This window comes from Tamandua tetradactyla, chromosome 21, assembly GCF_023851605.1.
Source record: "Tamandua tetradactyla isolate mTamTet1 chromosome 21, mTamTet1.pri, whole genome shotgun sequence".
Lineage (NCBI taxonomy): Eukaryota > Metazoa > Chordata > Mammalia > Pilosa > Myrmecophagidae > Tamandua > Tamandua tetradactyla.
This window is the reverse complement of record NC_135347.1, coordinates 36576364-36596671: the sequence shown is the minus strand read 5'-3', so window position 1 is coordinate 36596671 and position 20308 is coordinate 36576364. Positions and strand designations below refer to the sequence as shown.

The following is a 20308-nucleotide window of genomic DNA, read 5'->3' as shown; positions in this document are numbered from 1 at the left end:
CCACTGTGGAAGGCAGTTTGGCGGTTCCTCAAAAAGCTGAATATAGAATTGCCATACGACCCAGCAATACCATTGCTAGGTATCTACTCAAAGGACTTAAGGGCAAAGACACAAACGGACATTTGCACACCAATGTTTATAGCAGCATTATTTACAATTGCAAAGAGATGGAAACAGCCAAAATCTCCATCAACAGAAGAGTGGCTAAACAAACTGTGGTATATACATACGATGGAATATTATGCAGCTTTAAGACAAGATAAACTTATGAACCATGTAATAACATGGATGGACCTAGAGAATATTATGCTGAGTGAATCCAGCCAAAAACTAAAGGACAAATACTGTATGGTCCCACTGATGTGAACGGACATTCGAGAATAAACTTGAAATATGTCATTGGTAACAGAGTTCAGCAGGAGTTAGAAACAGGGTAAGACAATGGGTAATTGAAGCTGAAGGGATACAGACTGTGCAACAGGACTAGATACAAAAACTCAAAAATGGACAGCACAATAATACCTAATTGTAAAGTAATCATGTTAAAACACTGAATGAAGCTGCATCTGAGCTATAGGTTTTTGTCTTGTTTTGTTTTGTTTTGATTTTACTATTATTACTTTTATTTTTTTCTCTATATTAACATTCTATATCTTTTTCGGTTATGTTGCTAGTTCTTCTAAACCAATGCAAATGTACTAAGAAATGATGATCATGCATCTATGTGATGATGTTAAGAATTAATGATTGCATATGTAGAATGGTATGATCTCTAAATGTTGGGTTAATTTCTTTTTTTCCGTTAATTAAAAAAAAAAAAAGAGAGAAGGGATAATTGGAGATGAAGGGATACAGACTGTACAACGGGACTGGATATAAAAACTCAGAAATGGACAGCACAGTACTACCCAATTGTAATGCAATTATGTTAAAACACTGAATGAAGCTGCATGTGAGGTATAGGTTTTTTGTTTTTGTTTTTTTTTTGTTTTTTTTCTTTCTATTATTGTTTTAATTCTTATTCTGTTGTCTTTTTCTTTTTCTAAATCGATGCAAATGTACTAAGAAATGATGAATATGCAACTATGTGATGTTATTAAGAATTACTGATTGTACATGTAGATTGGAATGATTTCTAATTGTTTTGTTAATTCTTTTTTTAATTAATAAAAAAAAAGAAAAAAAAAAGGAAAAGAAAATGAGTGGCTATTACTAAGTAGTGGGATTATGGGCAAGTTTTCATTTTTCTTTTGTTCATATCTGTGTATTCTAATATTTCTGAATAAATGTGTATTAGTTTGATAACAAAGAAAACTAATGTCATCCCTCTTATACACCCCATCATAGTTAGACATACATATTGTTACTTACTGTGAAAAGTCTAACATCTTTCACATAATCACACTATTATCCGCAACTTGCCCTGAATTCAGCTTTCTACCTTATATAGCTTTATTATTAGCCTTCCCTACATAGCCTACATATCCAAAGTGAACTAGTCACTATTCTCTTTTCTGATCTGTGCTTTTGCATTCTCCAGTGGAATATTTTTCCCTCTTGTCCCTGCTCAAAATTCTCACCATCCTTTAAGGTCCATACTCAACATGACGTTCTTCATAAAGCCCTTCATCTGTCCTCCTGGAAGCAAAATTTCATTTCTGTGTTCCCATTATGCTTTGTGTTCAATGACAGTACATAAATTTTCCTTATGTACGGTAACTGTGTATATAACTTTATTTCCCATGTTAGAGAATAAGTGAAAAGATTCCCAACCTTTGTTTAACTTATAAAGCATTTTTATCCTATCAGTCTTATTTTATCCTTACAAGACTGGGGGAAAAGAGAACCAATACTCATTTAGTTACAACTGTGTGCCAGGCAGTATGTCCAAAGCTTTATAGACATTGTCTTACTTAACCCTCAAAGCATTTCTGTAGATCCTTTCACATATGAAAATATAAGCACAAAGGCTTAGTGACTTATTATGGCAATGAGCTGGTAAAGGGTATGCCATGATTTCTAACTCTTCAGTCTAAAACAGATACCATACTAATGGGTTGGCTTAACTAGAGGAATTTATTTGCTGATGGTTTCAGAGGCTAGAAGGCTTGCTCCCCTGGGTCAGTGTGTTCTGGCTGACTGACATGGGGTTCCTTGGCTATTCTGTCACATGACAATGCACATGGAGGCATTTTCTCCTTTCTTTTCAGGGTTTTATTGACTTCCAGTTTCTGGGTGCTCATGAAGGCTTTTTAACCCTTTGCATCCAATTTCCTTTGCTTATTAGGACTTCAGCCATATTGGATTTAGGCCCCCCCTCAGTCTGCTTAGGCACACTTCAAGTAATAACATTTTCAAAGGCCCTATAACAAATGGGCTTATACCCACAGGACTAGAGATTGGGACTTGAGCATGCGTTTTGTGGGAGAAATGATTCAATCCCCAATACCAAGTCTTCACAAACTTCCAAAAGTAGAAGAGGAATGAACACTTCCTAACTCATTCTCCGAGGCTACTATTACTCTGATACCAAAGCTAGACCAAGAACTCACAAAAACAAAAACATAAAACCACAGGCCAATATCTCTTCTGAACATGGGCATAATAATTCTCAATAAAATACTAACAAACCAAACCCAGCAATATATAAAGTGGGATTTATTCCAGGTATTCAAGGTTGGTAGAGCATCCAAAAATCAATTAATGTAATACACCATAATCAATAGAAAAACAAAAGCAAATGATCATCTCAAGTGAGGTAAATAAGACATTTTACAAAACCCTATACTTTCCACTATAAAAACACTCAAAGTAGGAGAAGTAGGTTAACTCCCTAAACCTAATAAAGTACAACTAGGAAAAACCCACTGCTATCATATTTTATGGTAAAAGACTAGATGTTTTCCTTCTAAGATTAGGCAAGAAATTTATTCCACATTATACCACAGGTTCTAACCTAAAAAAATTAGGGAAGAAACAAGGAAAAAGAAACACTATCTCTATTTGTAAATGGCATAATCTCATATATAGAAAATACTAGTGAATCCTAATGAATGAATGAAAATCTTAATGACAAACTATTGGAATAATTGAGTTCAGCAAGGTTTCAAAATATAAGATCAATATATAAAAATCAATTGTATTTCTATATACTAGTGATGAATAACTTTAAATAAAGTTAAGAAAACAATTCAATTTATAATAGGGTCTTAGGGATAAATTTAACAAAACAAATATAAAACATACTCTGAAAACTACAACAATTGTTGAAAGAAATTAAATTACAATTAAAGAGTGGAAAAATATCCCATGTTCATGAATCAAAAAGTTAAGATTGTTAAGTGGGCAATTCTCCTCAAGGTGATCTACAGATTCAACTAATCTCTATTAGAATCTCAGCTGACTTCTGTATAGAAATTGACAATCTAAAATTCACAAGGAATTGTAATGGATCCAGAATACCTAAAACAATCTTGAAGAAGAAGAACAAAGTAAGAGGACTCACAATTCCTGATTTCAAAACTTACTCTGTACAAAGCACCAGTAAACAAGAAAGTATGGTACTACTATTAGGACAGACATAGGGATCAACGTAATACAATAAAAAATCCAGAAATAACCTACACATTTATGGTCAACTGATTTTTGATAATGGCCCTAAGACAATTCAATAGGGAAGAATGATCTTTTCAGCAAATGATGCTGGGACAACCGGAATGCACATGCAAAAGAATGATGTTAGACCCTTGTCTCCAACACATACAAAAATTAACTGAAAATGGATCAAAGACTTAATGGTAAAAGCGAAAATATGAAATGCTTAGAAGAAAACACAGGTGTAAATCTTCTTGTACTTGGATTAGGTCATAGTTTCTTCGGATTGCAACTAAAGGAAAAAAAATCCTGGTGGCAATTTAAAATGGTACAGCTGTGGTAGGAAAGAGTTTAGCCTTTACTCACAAAGAATTAACATATAACCCAGCAATTCCACTCTCGGGCATATACCAACAAAGAACTGAAAACAGGTGTTGAAACAAAAAGTTGTAAATGAATATTCATAACAATGGCATTTACAGTATCCAAACGGTGGAAACAACCAAAATATACCAAACAGTATCAACAAATAAATGGATAAATAAAATTTGGTATATCCATCAGAAGGAATATTATTCACCCATAAAAAGGAACCAAGTACTAAAACATGCTATGGCATGAATGAACCTGAAAACATCATGCTAAGTGAAGTAAATCAGTTACAGAAGATCACAAGTTCTATGGTTCAATTTATATTAAATGTCCAGAATAGGAAAATCGATAAAGACAGAAAGTTAATGGTTACTTAAGGCTCTTGGAGAATTTAGGAGGTAAGAAAACGATACCTAAGGGTATACAGTTTCTCTTTGTGCTGATTAAATGTTCTAAAATTGACTGTTGATTGATGCGTATATCTGTGAATTTACTAAAAACAACTGAATTGTACACTTTAAATTGGTGAATTGTATGGCATATGAGTTAAATATCTCAGTAAAGCTGTTTTAAAAAGACATGTATGTTCTAGCTTGCTAGCTGCTGGAATGCAACACACCAGAGATGGATTGGCTTTCAATAAAAGGGGATTTATTAAGTTAAAAATGTATAGCTCTTCAGAGGAAAGGCAGCTAACTTTCAACTGACAGTTTTCTTACATGGAAAGGCACAGGGTGCTCTCTGCTGTCCTTCTCTCCAGGCCTCTGGGTTCCAACAACCTTCCCCAGGGCGATTCCTTCCTGCATTTCCAAAGGCCTGGGGTGAGCTGAGGTATGCTGAGCTGCTTTGGCTGTTCTACATTGAGCACTCTCACTTAAGCACCAGCCAATTATATCAAACATCATTCACTGCAGCGGGCACGCCTCATAGCCGACTGATGTGATCAGCAACAAACGAGGTTCACATGCCATTAGCTCATTTCCACAATAGAACTAGGCACCTTCACCTGGCCAAGTTGACATCTGAATCTAACTACTACGTGTCCACCCCTTGCCAACTTGGCAACTCATGAATCACCTTAACCAATATTAAAGTGCAAAAAATTCTCTTCTAGTTGTGGACCTATGAATCTCAAAACAAGTTATCTGATGCCAATATGCAAAGGAGGACATTTACAGGATGCAAGTTTTCATTTCCTTAGGAAGATATTGGAAGGAACACAGGAGTCACAAGACCCAAACAGTTTTGAAAACCTACAGGGTGAACACCATTGGATTTCTAAGTATGAAAGTCATTTATCCTTCAGCTTTAGAAAGCAGCAGTCCCACCCTTTCCAAGGGCCTATGCAGTGGCCTGCCTCTTTCCAAATCAACCTCGGGGGACACTGAGGAAACCAACTTTTTCTCAGCTCCACCCTCTTCAGGCACCAGGGTCAAAACTGGGCTCTCTGCCATTTCCAGGGCACATGCTCAACCCCTCCATGTGGTGGCAGCCAGGCCCTCCCCAGTTACCAAGGAGCATCCTATACCTTTTCCAAAGCCTGAGGTGGCACAACTCTTCCACTGCAACGAGATGATAGACTCATCTGCCTTCAGGGCGAACTCACCCTCTCCACGTATATGGGTGGGTCCACTCTCCTGGCCAAGGTTTCCTGGCTTCAGACCTAAGCTTCCATGGTTATCACTCTGCAAACTCCAATTTGTCCCTTTCATGTCCCCCTTTGTCCAGATTGGCAATGGTTCCATTTACACCAACAGTCTCTTCAAACACTCCAGGACTTCATCATTCTCTTCACAGTTCCTCCAAAATCTTCCCTTTATCCATCCAAAAAACTGGTCCAACATATCTGGTGTTTGCAAACTGCAGCAGCATCCCACTTCTCCAGTACCAAATCTATTCTAGTTTGCTAGCTGCTGGGATGCATGCAACACATCAGAGAAGAATTGGCTTTCAATAAAAGGGGATTTAGTTTAGTTAAAAATGTATAGCTTCAGAGGAAAGACAGCTAACTTTCAACTGAGGTTCTTTCTTACACAGGAAGGCACAGGGTGATCTCTGCTGGCCTTCTTTCCAGGTCTCTGGGTTCCAACAACTTTCCCTGGGGTGATTCCTTTCTGCATCTCCAAAGGCCTGCGCTGAACCGCAAATGCCGAGGTAAGGTATGCTGAGCTGCTTTGGCTGTGCTACATTGAGCTCTCTCATTTAATCATCAGCCAATTAAATCAAACATCATTCATTGCAGCAGGCACGCTAATCAGCAACAGATGAGGTTCGCATGCCATTAGCTCATGTCCACAGTAATAGAACTAGGCACCTTCACCTGGCCAAGTTGACACCTGAATATAACTACCACAATGTATAAATATTTCTCTGTGGATAAATAATGTTTTAGAAGTATTCACTCATTCCAAGTTTTTTATTGAGCTCCTACTACATACCAGGCATAGTTCCAGATGGTGGGGATGAGATAATGAACAAAACAGATATAATCACAACCTTCATAAGCACTGAAATTTGATAGAAAACAAAATATCCCTGAGATCTATCTTTGGGATCTGCAAAATAAATATTTTTTCACACATGTAGGTCAATACAATGTAACCACATAAAGAGTAGTATTATTCAAGGTTAGCTGCACACACACACATATATTTGCGTCTCTGTAAAACAGGAAATAGTCTTTAGAATTAAGTTCTATATTCTAGTATTTATCATTTCAACTAGATTTAGTAAGCTCCCTGACAATTAGGCTATTTCTATTTATGTTCATAAAATAGGATATTGAAATGGGTACGTGTAATGAAGGTTTCTTAAAATATGGATAATCACCATCTGTCTGAGGGTTATATAAGTGGAATAGAACAGTTCTGCTAACAAGCATCAAATAGTAACAATTCCTTATAAAGCAACCCCAAATTTAATTTTATAACTTTGTGCTTATTCACCCACTCTGTGTATGTGTGTATACAAACAACTAACTATACATGTGTGCAGGTGAAAAGTTACTTAAAGAGATAGCTGACATTCTGGACTTCAGCACCAATATGCTGATGGTCTCTAGATAATTTATATTTGTCCCAGGTAATATGCTGGGGCACTAATAGGCATTTGTTTGAGTTAGGATAATAAAACTGGCCATAGATCAGAACAGAAAAGACAGTATCATGCACATGTCCAAATAACTTTAAATTGGTGAACATATTCCTTAAATGTTTTTACTTCATCTTCAAGTTTTGTTATTCATTTGCTTTCTGAAAGGAATATACTATTTATCCAATTCTACCTGAGAATGAATAGAATTATTCTGTTGTGTTTTTACTCTATTTATGGGAGGAAGTACAGAACACATTAAAAAGAGCCAGTTTTGAAATCAGGCAGACTGGGTTCAAATCTCACTTGTGTCAATTAATTATATAATTTGTGAGAAATCACAACCTCTCCTGAGTCTGGGTATAAAATGTTCGTAAAATAGGGATAATATTTTCCATGTAGAGTCGTAATAAGCATTAAATAAAATAATGAATGTAAAGTGTCTGGTGGACCGTAACTACTTGCAATTTTAATTGGAACAGAAATATCTACAATAGCAAAGATTTTTTTAATGTCTGTTTAAAAATAGATGGTATATAGCTATATAGAAATCACACATATGTATGCTTCCTGAAATAATTTACAATCTTTCAAAATGAAGAAATAAAAAACACAGGATTCAATAAAAAAAGACAAAAATGGAACCAAATGCATAGATTATGAAAGTTTGTTGAATTGTTAACCAATAAGGAAATTAGATCAATGTGCTATAAAAAAAAAAAAATGGTTGTGGTACTCCCAAAGGATAAGAAACGTCTGGGGGAGAAGATGGCGGCTTAGTAAGACGCGCGGGTCTTAGTTCCTCCTCCAAAAAAGCAACTAAAGAAACAGAAACAATACGAAACAGCTCCCAGAGTCACGACAGAGACCAAAAAGACAGCGTACCCCATTCTGGAACAGCTGAACGGGCAGGGAGAATCTGCTGCGGTGAGCTACCCGAGAGGCGCGCGTTTTCCCGGCCGGGGCGGCTGGCGACTGGGGTCCCCTCCACGCACGTGGCTCCCCGGTCTGACTGGGAACGTTGGATAGCCGGGCCCTCCCGTCACGCTTGGCGTTTCGGGCCAGCTGGGCAATTAGGACCGGCACTCTCCCAAGCCGCGGCGGCCAGCGACCCCCACCTCCACGCGCGGTTTCCCGGGCCGACTGCCGTGCAGACAGACGAGCGCCACGAGCGCCACCTACTGGGCAGGAAAAGAAAAACAGAGCCCAGAGATTTCACAGAAAAAGCTTTCAACCAGCTGGGTCCCACACCCAGGGAAATCTGATCAAATGCCCAGACACCAGCAGAAAATAATGGATAACGCTCGGAAAATTGAAGATATGGCCCAGTCAAAGGAACAAACCAATAGTTCAAATGAGATACAGGAGCTGAGACAACTAATGCTGAATATACGAACAGAAATGGAAAAATTCTTCAAAAATCAAATCAATAAATTGAGGGAGGACATGAAGAAGACATGGGCTGAACAAAAAGAAGAAATAGAAAATCTGAAAAAACAAATCACAGAACTTATGGGAGTGAAGGACAAAGAAGAAAAAATGGAAAAAACAATGGATACCTACAATGGTAGATCTAAAGAGACAGAAGCTACAATTAGTGAACTGGAGGATGGAACATCGGAATTCCAAAAAGAAACAGAAACTATAGGGAAAAGAATGGAAAAACTTGAGCAGGGGATCAGGGAACTGAATGACAATATGAAGCGCACAAATATACGTGTTGTGGGTGTCCCAGAAGGAGAAGAGAAGGGAAAAGGAGGAGAAAAACTAATGGAAGAAATTATCACTGAAAATTTCCCAACTCTTATGAAAGACCTAAATTTACAGATCCAAGAAGTGCAGCGCACCCCAAAGAGAATAGACCCAAATAGGCGTTCTCCAAGACACTTACTAGTTAGAATGTCAGAGGTCAAAGAGAAAGAGAGGATCTTGAAAGCAGCAAGAGAAAAACAATCTGTCACATACAAGGGAAACCCAATAAGACTATGTGTAGATTTCTCAGCAGAAACCATGGAGGCTAGAAGACAGTGGGATGATATATTTAAATTACTAAAAGAGAAAAACTGCCAACCAAGACTCCTATATCCAGCAAAATTGTCCTTCAAAAATGAAGGAGAAATTAAAACATTTATAGACAAAAAGTCACTGAGAGAATTTGTGACCAAGAGACCAGCTCTGCAAGAAATACTAAAGGGAGCACTAGAGTCAGATATGAAAAGACAGAAGAGAGAGGTATGGAGTAAAGTGTAGAAAGAAGGAAAATCAGATATGATATATATAATACAAAAGCCAAAATGGTAGAGGAAAATATTATCCAAACAGTAATAATACTAAAAGTTAATGGACTGAATTTCCCAATCAAAAGACATAGAATGGCAGAATGGATTATGACCCAGCAATACCACTGCTAGGTATCTACTCAAGGGACTTAAGGGCAAAGACACAGACGGACATTTGCACACCAGTGTTTATAGCAGCATTATCTACAATTGCAAAGAGATGGAAACAGCCAAAATGTTCATCAACAGACGAGTGGCTAAACAAACTGTGGCATATACCTACGATGGAATATTATGCAGCTTTAAGACAGACTAAACTTATGAAGCATGTAATAACATGGATGGACCTAGAGAACATTATGCTGAGTGAGTCTAGCCCAAAACTAAAGGACAAATACTGTATGGTCCCACTGATGTGAACCGACATTTGAGAATCAGCTTGGAATATATCATTGGTAACAGAGACCAGCAGGAGTTAGAAACAGGGTAAGATAATGGGTAATTGGAGCTGAAGGGATACAGACTGTGCAACAGGACTAGATACAAAAACTCAAAAATGGACAGCACAATAATACCTAAGTGTAATGTAACTATGTTGGAACACTGAATGAAGCTGCACCTGAAATATGGTTTTTTGTTTGTTTGTGTGTTTGTATCTTTTGTTTTTGTTTTTTTTCTTTTTCCTTTTTATATATATATATATTATTAGTATTATTATTTTAATTCTCTTCTCTATATTAACATTCTATATTTTTTTCTGCTGTTTTGCTAGTTCTTTTCCTAAATCGATGCAAATGTACTAAGAAATGATGATCATACATCTATGTGATGATACTAAGAATTACTGAGTGCATGTGTAGAATGGAATGATTTCTAAATGTTGTGTTAATTTCTTTTCTTTTTTTTGATTAATAAAAAAATTAAAAAAAAAAAAAAAAAAAGAAACGTCTGGTGTCTCTTAGGCCTTAAACTAAACATATTTGACTTTATCTTAGGGTAATTCGCAGAACTTCTCTTTTGAGGCCTGGTTGTTTTGGAAAATCAAAATCTGCCTTTTATGGAAAAAAAAATCAACGAACCTGTGATTATTTGAATATGAAGTGGTGAGTGAGGACTATCTACCTGAAGAAACTCCCATTAATCAAGAAAGAGAGGTCACCAAGGTTCACTCCCTCACATTTTTCAAATTTTTGAACAAGCACCTCTCCTCACATTATCCCTTCACTCTGGGAAGCAATTTCTCTTTAGAACTACTTTGGCTTACTTCCACCCAAACCTCTCCTGAAATCCTACCTTATGGAGGAAGCCTGGAGGACAGAGCAAGCATTTCCTTCTGAAAACATATCTACTCCCTAAAGACTAGTTTTCACAAGGTCAAACAGGATACCTAAAGCCCACCCATTCTGTGTGTGTGTGTATACACACACAACTATATATATGTATAAATGTGTGCAAAAATTTATAAGCTTGTTCTCATATCTCACCTCGTAAAAACCAAGAGCTTTCTCATCGACTTCAAAGTGCTGTGGGAATATTCAATTAATTCTAAATCAGGAAGGCCCTCCTTATCCCACTTCCCAAATTTTTGTAAAATATGTCTGTTTCAGCCGGCTGCCTCCCTGACAAGGCACTCCCTGACAAGGCACCCTTTTCAGGAAAAGGCTAGGAAAGCAGCTCTCGAGAACCGAGAGAGACCAAACCCTGCCAAAGTTAGAGGAAGGAGAATCCTTGATGATTGAGAGAGAGACACCGCACTAAGCTGCGTCGAAATTTGGGGTGTCTTCGGCCTCAAAGGATTCTTAGGGACCGAGGTCGAATTCCAAGCTGGAGACACACTGCGAGCAGAGAAGCAGGTCAAGGAGGGAGCCAGGGAAGCAAGCCAGGGAGGTGGATGTAGACTGCGGGTGGACCAATCCTAGCCCGCTCGCTTCCGGTCTGGCCAAGTCACTGCCCAGAGCCCCGACAAGCCAGAAATATCAGGCCCAGGAGGCTACCCAGAAAAATCACTTACCAGTCTCCCACCTCCGGCGCTGACTCAGCAGAAGCCTGACCCGTGACCAGAGAGTCAGGCCCCGCACCAGCTCACGCCTCCCTGACTACAGCTGGAAAGCGTCATTAACAACCACCCGGAAATCGCACATTCGCTTCCGGGGCCGCCGAGCGCGCGGCGGGAAATTATTTCGCAGAGCCGAGATTAGTGGAAGCAGTGAGAGCTGCAGCGGTAGTCGTCGCTCTTGCCACCACCGACACCCCTGAGAAGCAGCTCAGACACTCCGGCAGGGAAGGTAAAAGGCCTCAGCTCCGAAGACACTGTACTGTTGTGGGATGTTTCTTCCTCGGGCCGTGACCCCTGGAGTTTCTGCCGCTCCCCGCCTGTAAGGCTGGGAAGGGGCCGGGTTGGGCGGCGGTGCCTATCGCTTGCGATTTCCGCAGTCGCCGTTCATTCCCAGCTCTCCAGGCTCGCTCGCTGCTGTGGGTACCGGCGTTGGTGAGCTGCGAGTGCAGGCTCCGCCCCGCTCCGCCCGCGCGGCGGCGTAAACACCGTGGAGCGCCTCTGCAGTGCAGAGCTGTTTGTCGCGCCTCCTCTTTGCGCAGCTCCTTAGCTCCTTTCCACGCCTGGAAGGCGCTACAGAGCCACCTGCGTGTCTCGTTTCCATAGAATTCGACTAGGACGCCGCAACACGAGTCCCAAGTTCTTGCTTGCTTTCCATAGTTTAGCTAATTGATGGTGGCTGGGATCCTCCAGGCCCATCTTCCTGGGACGAAGAAAATTGTGTCATTCTTTTTTCCCTAGTAGAATTTTTAAATATATCCAGGTGACAATGATTATATCTTGCTGCTGCTGTGCTAGTGAGATAGCAACCCATGTAGGCCTTTGAACCCACACACACACCCACGTGTATCCGTTTCCTTGAAAGGAAGGGTCTGTTTTAATGGGGATTATAATAGTCAACCTAAAGGCTGAAACAAGACTAAATGGTTATCCTGAGACTTCTTCATAGGCTCTGATTAAATATTGACACCAAAAAAAAAAAATTGATCTTTTTCAGGTTCTCCATATCGAGATTTAATCAGAAATTTGATGGAGCTTGATTTTGGAGGCGCCAAGCCTTTTGACAAATGCCTGCCCTATTAAAAAAAAGATATTTTTTTCTTTGAGATATTGGGAATGAATAATTTAATTGCATTTACAATATACATGCACAAACAATACAGCTTGTGGACTTTTTGGTTTATGTTCCATTGTGCCTCAATTCCTAGAAGTGAATCGACGTGCAGGATGTTCTCCTTTTGGGAAAGTTTGACTAACGTATATTGCAGGTGTTCAATACATAAATTGATAGTTGGGGTGGATTTGTATAGGGGAGTAAATTTCATTATTTCTCCTTATTAAGAAAAAGAATTTTCCAATACTTGAATCTATTAAAAAGTTATTGTTAATTAGTGTTAAATACCGGAAATAAGACCCTATTAATTCTGTTTTCTAAATCCAGGATTTTCTTATACCTTATCAGTTTCACTTAAATGAAGTTCAGTTATATGAACTTCTCACCTTCTCTTGCTTCCCTGAAGCAGAAAGCGTAAATTGAGTGAAACGGTATTTGAAAAGATCATTGAATGTGGGTACTTTTCATAATCAAATTCAAAACTCCAAGTTTCATAATAATCATTCACAATTTCCACTGATGTGTGAGAACATTGGTTTTTAAATAAGGAGTAGTATAGCTGTATTAGACAATATTTCCCAGATTCCATGTATTTCTTGATTACATTAATCTGTCTTTATTATTTAAACAAAACATTTTAAGATAAAATCAGTGATGCCTAAAGAAAGTGAAGAATGGTCTTTCTCAAATAAGTGAAATTGAGCATTATCAGTCCCTTTTATAATTGACTTTTTAAATATACTATTGAAAATATATGCTTTAAAATGTACCGTCTTTCATCTTAAAAGGGCATATAACTACTTAAGAATAAAATATCCCTGAAAAACTTTTAAGCTCAGGTAGTATTTGCTTACTTTTCGTGAGAATTACTTTGAAACAAACACTCAAAAAAGCTGTTTTATTTTTGGTGAAGAAGAAAAGCCCACAATCTGGTGATTAACACCAAATACATTTTCAGAGGAAAATAATGAAGAACTTTCTATTTTCCATAAGAAAAAAAATTTCTTTAAATTGTTTCTAGAAATGCTTTGAAATTTTAGGCATTGGTGTTATTTTTCTGAAATTAATTTATAATTATGTTTCAGTCTTTTCACCGACATCACTGATATAAATAATTGTATCCCAGCCTCCACAGTAGATTCCTTCCTTTTATGCAATGTAAAACTTTCTCTTACAGTAGCTGAAAATGAATTACTTTGTAAAATTATAATGTAAAAGTATTAGCCTAAATTCTGAAATTTAAACCAGGGCAGTGTTGTTTAAAATACTGAAATGAAAGGGCATATAGTCTGCAGAAGCAAGCATATCTTTGAATCTTGGTTTTATCATGTAGTAGGAGGATGCCCTTGAGCTAATTTCTTATTCACAGCCATATCCCAGGATCCTCATCTGTGTAAGAAGGGTGGACAATAATTTATATTGTTGAGGACGAAACTTAACCTATACAAAGTGGTAACTTATATGAATTGCATATACCACAGTAGGTCCTCAATGAAACTGAGTCCTGCTTGTTCACTCTTAGACCTTATACTCCTCCTACTAAGCAATCCAAAATTCCTGGGGTTCCAAAGTAAGTTTGCAGAGTAGAAAAGGTTTGTCTTTAGTTGCCTAGCGCAGATCTTTTTAAGCTTCTGTGCCCTCCTTTTTGGGGGCACTTTCTTCTTTTGCCAAATTGTTATACCTTTCTCATTCTCACTCTCAGACCAGACCTGTGTGTTCAAATTTGTATTCCTGAGTTCTCCGAATTCTCTGTTTTTCACCCCTTTCATACATGTTCTTGATATGTGCCATATTGTAAAGAATCCAAAGGATCTAAACCAATGCACAGTTCTTCATTAAGGTGTTCTTCATTAAAATGCTCTTCATTATCATAATGAGTGCTATAGGTTTGCATTTCTAACTGGCACTAACTGCAGAGGAATTTCAGGCATCAGGGATAGACCCATGTGGGAGATATTTTGGGAAGGTCCATACCACAAACACAGTTGCTTGCTTTTCATAAAGGCCAGCTCTGATCTCTGTCACTATCTCCTTAGCTGTGTGTTACGAAATTCAAGGTAAGTAAACTAAACTTTTTATTTGAATTATTACAATAAAACACTTTCAATGAAATGTTTGAACTAAGAATGTAGTATGCAATTTTTAAATTTTCTGACTGTAAAGCTAGGATATTTTTACCGTTAAAAGTAAGTGCTGTCTGGGGGGCCACGAGACAGAGTCTGGGGGGCCAGACTCTGTCTGGCTCAGCAGGCAGAGTTCTCACCTGCTATGCTGGAAACCCAGGTTCAATTCCCGATGCCTGCCCATGCAAAAAAAAAACATAAGTGCTCTTTTTGTTTTTCTTTTATTTTAGGTAATATCTTCTGTGTGAATGTTTGAAGGACCATACCCCCTTAAGTTCTAGAAAGTTCTGTAACTTACCTAGAAATACCCCTGGTATATATATACATTATGGTATATTTATTTTCTTTCATGTGCTGGAAGACTTCTAGAAGTTGAACCTCCATTCCCAGAACACATCATCACATAAAACTCCCTACTTTCAAGAACTGTGAACTTTCTGGGTTATTTATATGTATTAAACAAATTTTGTATAGTGTTCTCTTTAAGTTCATTTTAGCATATCTGGTTATTGTTTATTGTTTTCTTAATCCTGCAGGGTCATAGGAAGAACCATCAAATCACCAAAATTATATATAGAAATAAATCTGTGTTTATATGTGTACATATCTATATTTATATCTAAAGCTATGTGTAAATACGTATCAGTTTTCCTGTGTTGCTGTATAAATCAGATCTGTGCTCTAGGCCATTTGTTTGACATGTGGTGTGGTATCAAAAAGCATTGGTAAATGTATTTTAAATTTTGTTGCTTCAAATAGAGGAATTTATTATAGAAAGAGATTAGGTTCTGGAATTTGTTCTTCAGAACACTTTACCAATTATTTTGTGCCATCGCTGTGATTCACAATTCTTCAGAAGTTTAGCTTAGCCCAGTTTTTCTGATAACCGTGTGAGGAAATGTCCTGTATTCCTATTTCTTTTTTAGCATGTCTATATTTGCATAGTGTTTGAATCAGGACTTCCCACATTTTTCATCTGTGTTTCTTACCTTTTCTTTGCCTGTCTAATTTCAATTTCATTTTTGACCATGAAGGGAAGGAAATTGCTTGCAGAAGTCTTTTCTGATTTCTACTGTTTTACAGAGTTACTCCTGTTTTCATTTTATTGTGGCTTCTGGTTTTGACAGAAAATATTGTGAAATATACAAAATGGATTATCTTTATCACACACCATTGTAATGATAATATGATTTAAGATGAGAACTTTGTGTTATACATTGGCTTTAGTAAGTTCAAATAATTTAATAATTTATACTTCAAGCCAAAATATGTTAAAATGTTACCTTGTAAATAATAAACCTTCATGTTCTAAAATAGCTTATTAACTTGATCTGAAAAGAGAAACATTTTTCTTGTCTTAAATTACATATATTAAATTCACAGGAAGCAGAAGAATGAAATTTAAAGGACATCTTTAAATAAAACATTTGGATGGTAGTGTTACAGCATTTTTGTTTTCTTATTGCTTTCTGTATGTATTCAGATTATTTAACGGTACTTTCTGAACATAAGTATTTTAGAATAGCCAGATAGGCAAGATTTTGAGATTCTTAAACCACGCAAGCTTTCCTTTGGTAAAAATTCTTGAGTAAGTCAGCTTTTGAAACTCTTAAATACATAAATGAAATGCAAGTGGTAGGGAAAATATATGTTTAAAACACTATATTCCTTTGATATTAGTGGCTTTTAAGAACTATGAAAACAATTACTGATTCTTTTTCCATTAGGTTACCAACATGATAGTCACATATATGTTACATTTTGCCTGTCTAGTATTTCTGAGAGGACCTGCTATTTTTAAAGGAAATTTGCTTTAAGACTTTATTGAAATAATTTCCTAGGATTAATGAAAGCCGCATTTCTCATGGACATATGCTTTATAATTTACGTGTGTTCTGTAGCAGACTAAATCTTATTTCTTACATAGACCACATTGCTTGCAAAGTTTTATTTATTACCAGCCTATATTAATTAGTTGTAACACTCAGGAACTATGTTATTTAACCCATGTAAAATGGTTTTAAAAACTTCATAATTAATGAAGTAGAAGAGTTCCTTATGCACAAAGTTACTTTCATTTTCACTGATGGTAGTGTGATTTAAATGATTACATTTTTTATAACTCACCAAGCTCTACTATACTAACTTTGTAATTTTGTTCTGACCAGACCCTTCTATGTTTTCAAAGCATTTGCTTATTTAAGAGCCTATCCTTAAAGACATTTTCTTAATGTTCTATATCTGAATTTTGCTATTATGGGGGTTAATACATTATACTCTTTTGTGGAGCCAATTGAGGAATATTTAAGTCAGGTGTATTGAGGTTGAGATATCTGCTTTTTTCCTGGGTAAAAATTGGTTTGAAGGAAGTGGTTTGGTGTGTAACTCCACTGTACTTCTTAATATATAATCCCTGAATTGGTTTACCAGATAATCAGTGTAGGACTACTACTGGTAACTTATAGGACATTTCAGAAAACATTAGCATGAATCTTCTTTGCAGATAAGCACATTCAGGAAGAGTCAGAAAGGGCTGAGCAAAGCATTATCAGTTGTCTCAAGTAGCTTCACCTTCCAAAGGGGGAGTGAGGAAGGATATAGAGAGAGAAACCAGGGGTGATATTGCTATAGCCAGAATCCCTTCTTTTAGAAATATTAAGCACAGGAAATGAAGGTTTACTCCTAACCGTGGGTAAATGGTTTAAATTGTTTATAGTGACCCTTTTAATTTTTTACTCTAAAATTAATTTCAACTTTTAAATAAATATTTCTAATATGCATATATATTTAGCATTTAATTAAGAACCTTTTCATTTCATTCCATATTTAGTTATAGGTCTTAGACTCAAATAGCTATAGTTTTTAAAGGTTACTTTTCGTTGTCTTGAAAGAAGCCAACTTCTATTGCTTTGCCTATGCCATTAAATACTAATGTAGAGCTATGATGATAAAATTATTAGAGAAATTAAAAATTGCATTGATCTTTCTAGTCCCTGCTATTCTTGTCTGTAAAGGGAAGCTTGTTTTCCTCTAAGATGCTTTCTAGTTCTAAGTTCTGACTTCATGTAAACAAAAAACTATCAATTATGTTCTAGATAGAATGCTGTGAGTTTTCCCTTTCTTGGTTAATAAATATACCTCCTCAAAACAGGGTGCTTTGTGCACTACATTTATTAATCCTTAGTACAATTAAGGTCCCTGTGAAAATAAACTTAGATGAAAAGTCTGTGATTTTTCAGGCTACTTTGTTGGTAATAAAATTAATATATAATAAGGTTAAAAAAAAGGTACATCAAGAATAGGATCCAGGTTTGTTATGTGTACTTACAGTACTGAATTATTTATTGTGGGACTTTGTTCTACCAACCTCTGCAGTGGCTCATACATATTCTTCAATATCTCACCATGAATTCTTTAAAATTGGGTATAAATTCTAAATACATTTCATTGTTCTGTTGTTTGAAAACCTCTTATCAAAATGTAATACTTTAAAAAATGAAGCTAATTTAATTATGCTAATACTTAGAGAAGTTTTTTTCAGTTTCTAAAAAATTGTGTTCTTTCATCAGTGTGTTTTAGAAGCAAGTAATATGGTAATGCAAACTTTAAAGTTTTAAACTTAAAAAAAATTCTGACTCTTTAGGGTCACATACTGAGAAGATTACTTTTAGGACTAGTTTCTATTTTATATAAGTAATTTTAACATTAGTATTTACAATTAAGCCTTATGTTTAATTCATTGTATTTTTATCTAATGATTTTAGTTCTTATTATTATTCCTCATTATTATTATTTAGCATATGTTAGGAAAAAGTAATAGTGACAATAGAATATCTCTAACATGTTACCTTTTATATGTGTCTGTATGTTAGATGGAACATGTTGCCTCAAAGCATATCATCCAGATGACAGGATTTAAGATGGAAGAAAAGGAAGCTTTAGGCAAATTGCTTTTAAAACTAGATTGTACTTTTATTAAGAGTGAGGTGAGTACAGAAACTTATTTACCAAAATTTTCAAAGTATAGCTGAACTAAAAGCAAAAGTGATGATAAAGAATGTTAAAAATAAGTAATAAAGGGTGGGCCATAATGGCTCAAGTAGGCAGAGTTCTTGCCTGTCATGCCAGAGACGCAGGTTCGATTCCTGGTGCCTGCAAAAATAAAAGATAAAAATGTCCCCATAATATTGTAGGAATTAAAAAGATGTGCTCTAAAGGAAATTTTACTTTAGTAACATTTCGTCATGTGGATTTTTCCTTCCAGAAGTACAAAAATTGTACACATCTTATAGCTGAACGCCTGTGTAAGAGTGAAAAATTTTTAGCAGCTTGTGCAGCAGGTAAGTTTATTGTCCTCACTCCCCTTGAAAAAGAACTTCATGTAAAAGAAAATGTACCTTACTTAGTAACTTTAATCTCTATAAAGATAGCGTGCTTAAACATAACTGTCTTTCTTTTAATGTTTTTCTGAAAATACTTGTTTGATGTAGTATTTTGCTTAATTTTTTTTCAGTAAAATTTTGCAAAATATGAAAAATCTGTTAAAGTAGACATTTTAAAGAAATATTTACTTCACCAAAGATTTAGTTAAAGTGCAGGAGAAAAAAAATTTAACAAAAACCTTTGGTACAAAATCCCCCAAAATGTATGCTTTTGTTGAGAACTGAGCTATTCTCAGTCAAATTTCTTTGATCTGTCATTGGAAATAGTCAGTGTTTTTGTATCCCCCCTTCTTTCCTCCTCTCCCATCTACTCTATGAAGCAGTGATCAAACAGTTTTGTTTTTCCTAATATACTAAATTCCATAAACCCAAATTATGACTTAGTTTTTGATTTGGAAGCTTGCATTTATCTTTTATTTTGTAACATTTAATAATTATTATTATTAGATTAGAACTACAATTATTTGCCGTGGGAAACATTGCACACAGTGTTCAGTGATATTACAGGCCTTTGCTATCAAAAAGTTTAGAGAAACATTTTCTTACTAAGATAATATTGGCAGTGAGTTTAAGGGTCTTAAGTTGAGGAAGGTTGTTTACAATTTATCAGAACCAAAATTCTTTCATGACGAGCAGCATATTTGCTTTCTAGGAAAGTGGGTACTAACTAAGGACTACATAATTCATAGTGCTCAAAGTGGCAGATGGCTTGATGAAACAATTTATGAATGGGGATATAAAATTGAAAAAGACTCCCATTATTCAACTCAAATGCAATCTGCACCTAAAAGATGGCGTGAAGAACTGAAACGCACCGGTGCTCCTGGAGCCTTCCACAGATGGAAAGTTGTGCTTCTTGTTAGAGCTGATAAACGAAGTGATTCACTTGTAAGGTAGGATGAAATCTCATAAAAGCTTAAGTAATGAATGACAAAACAATTTGATTTACATGAATACCTTTTTTATGTTTCTTCACAATTTTTAATTTGGTCCAAATTAGCCAGATGATTTACTCTTGTCTCCTAGTTAAACTGTTGTGTACATTTAGGTATATGTGTCTCTAATAGAACAACATCTATTTTATAATAATTGCTTTATGTTATTCTGATGATCTATTATTTTATCTTCTGCTCTCTTTTGGCTAACTCAAGCAATGACAAAAAATTACATGGGAAAGTTTTGGTTCAAGTTTTGAGTCCTTTTAGATTTTTACAAGTAAATCATTATATCCTAACAGGTTT

The 20308-nt window shown here is 36.2% G+C and overlaps 2 protein-coding genes across 11 annotated transcripts in view; one reads left to right on the top strand and one right to left on the bottom strand.

The window, feature by feature from the left end:
- The window catches only part of KIAA0825 (KIAA0825 ortholog), a 467160-nt gene extending 455314 nt beyond the window's left edge, over positions 1-11846 (bottom strand). For 7 of the 9 annotated variants that reach the window (XM_077139135.1, XM_077139134.1, XM_077139141.1 and 4 more), the window contains exon 1: positions 11347-11845. The gene's annotated coding sequence lies outside the window, so the exon portion shown is untranslated. Of the gene's footprint in view, positions 1-11346 lie in introns of all 9 variants that reach the window. The other 2 variants (XM_077139139.1, XM_077139142.1) reach the window with 2 other exon arrangements.
- Positions 11391-20308, top strand: part of SLF1 (SMC5/6 complex localization factor 1) — a 92694-nt gene continuing 83776 nt past the window's right edge. The window contains exons 1-4 of one of the 2 annotated variants that reach the window (XM_077139145.1): positions 11391-11710; positions 18498-18611; positions 18890-18965; positions 19720-19960. In XM_077139145.1, the coding sequence (XP_076995260.1) occupies positions 18498-18611; positions 18890-18965; positions 19720-19960 (431 nt within the window). In that variant the 5' untranslated portion in view covers positions 11391-11710. The remainder of the gene's footprint in view (positions 11711-18497; positions 18612-18889; positions 18966-19719; positions 19961-20308) is intronic. The other variant, XM_077139144.1, reaches the window with a different exon arrangement.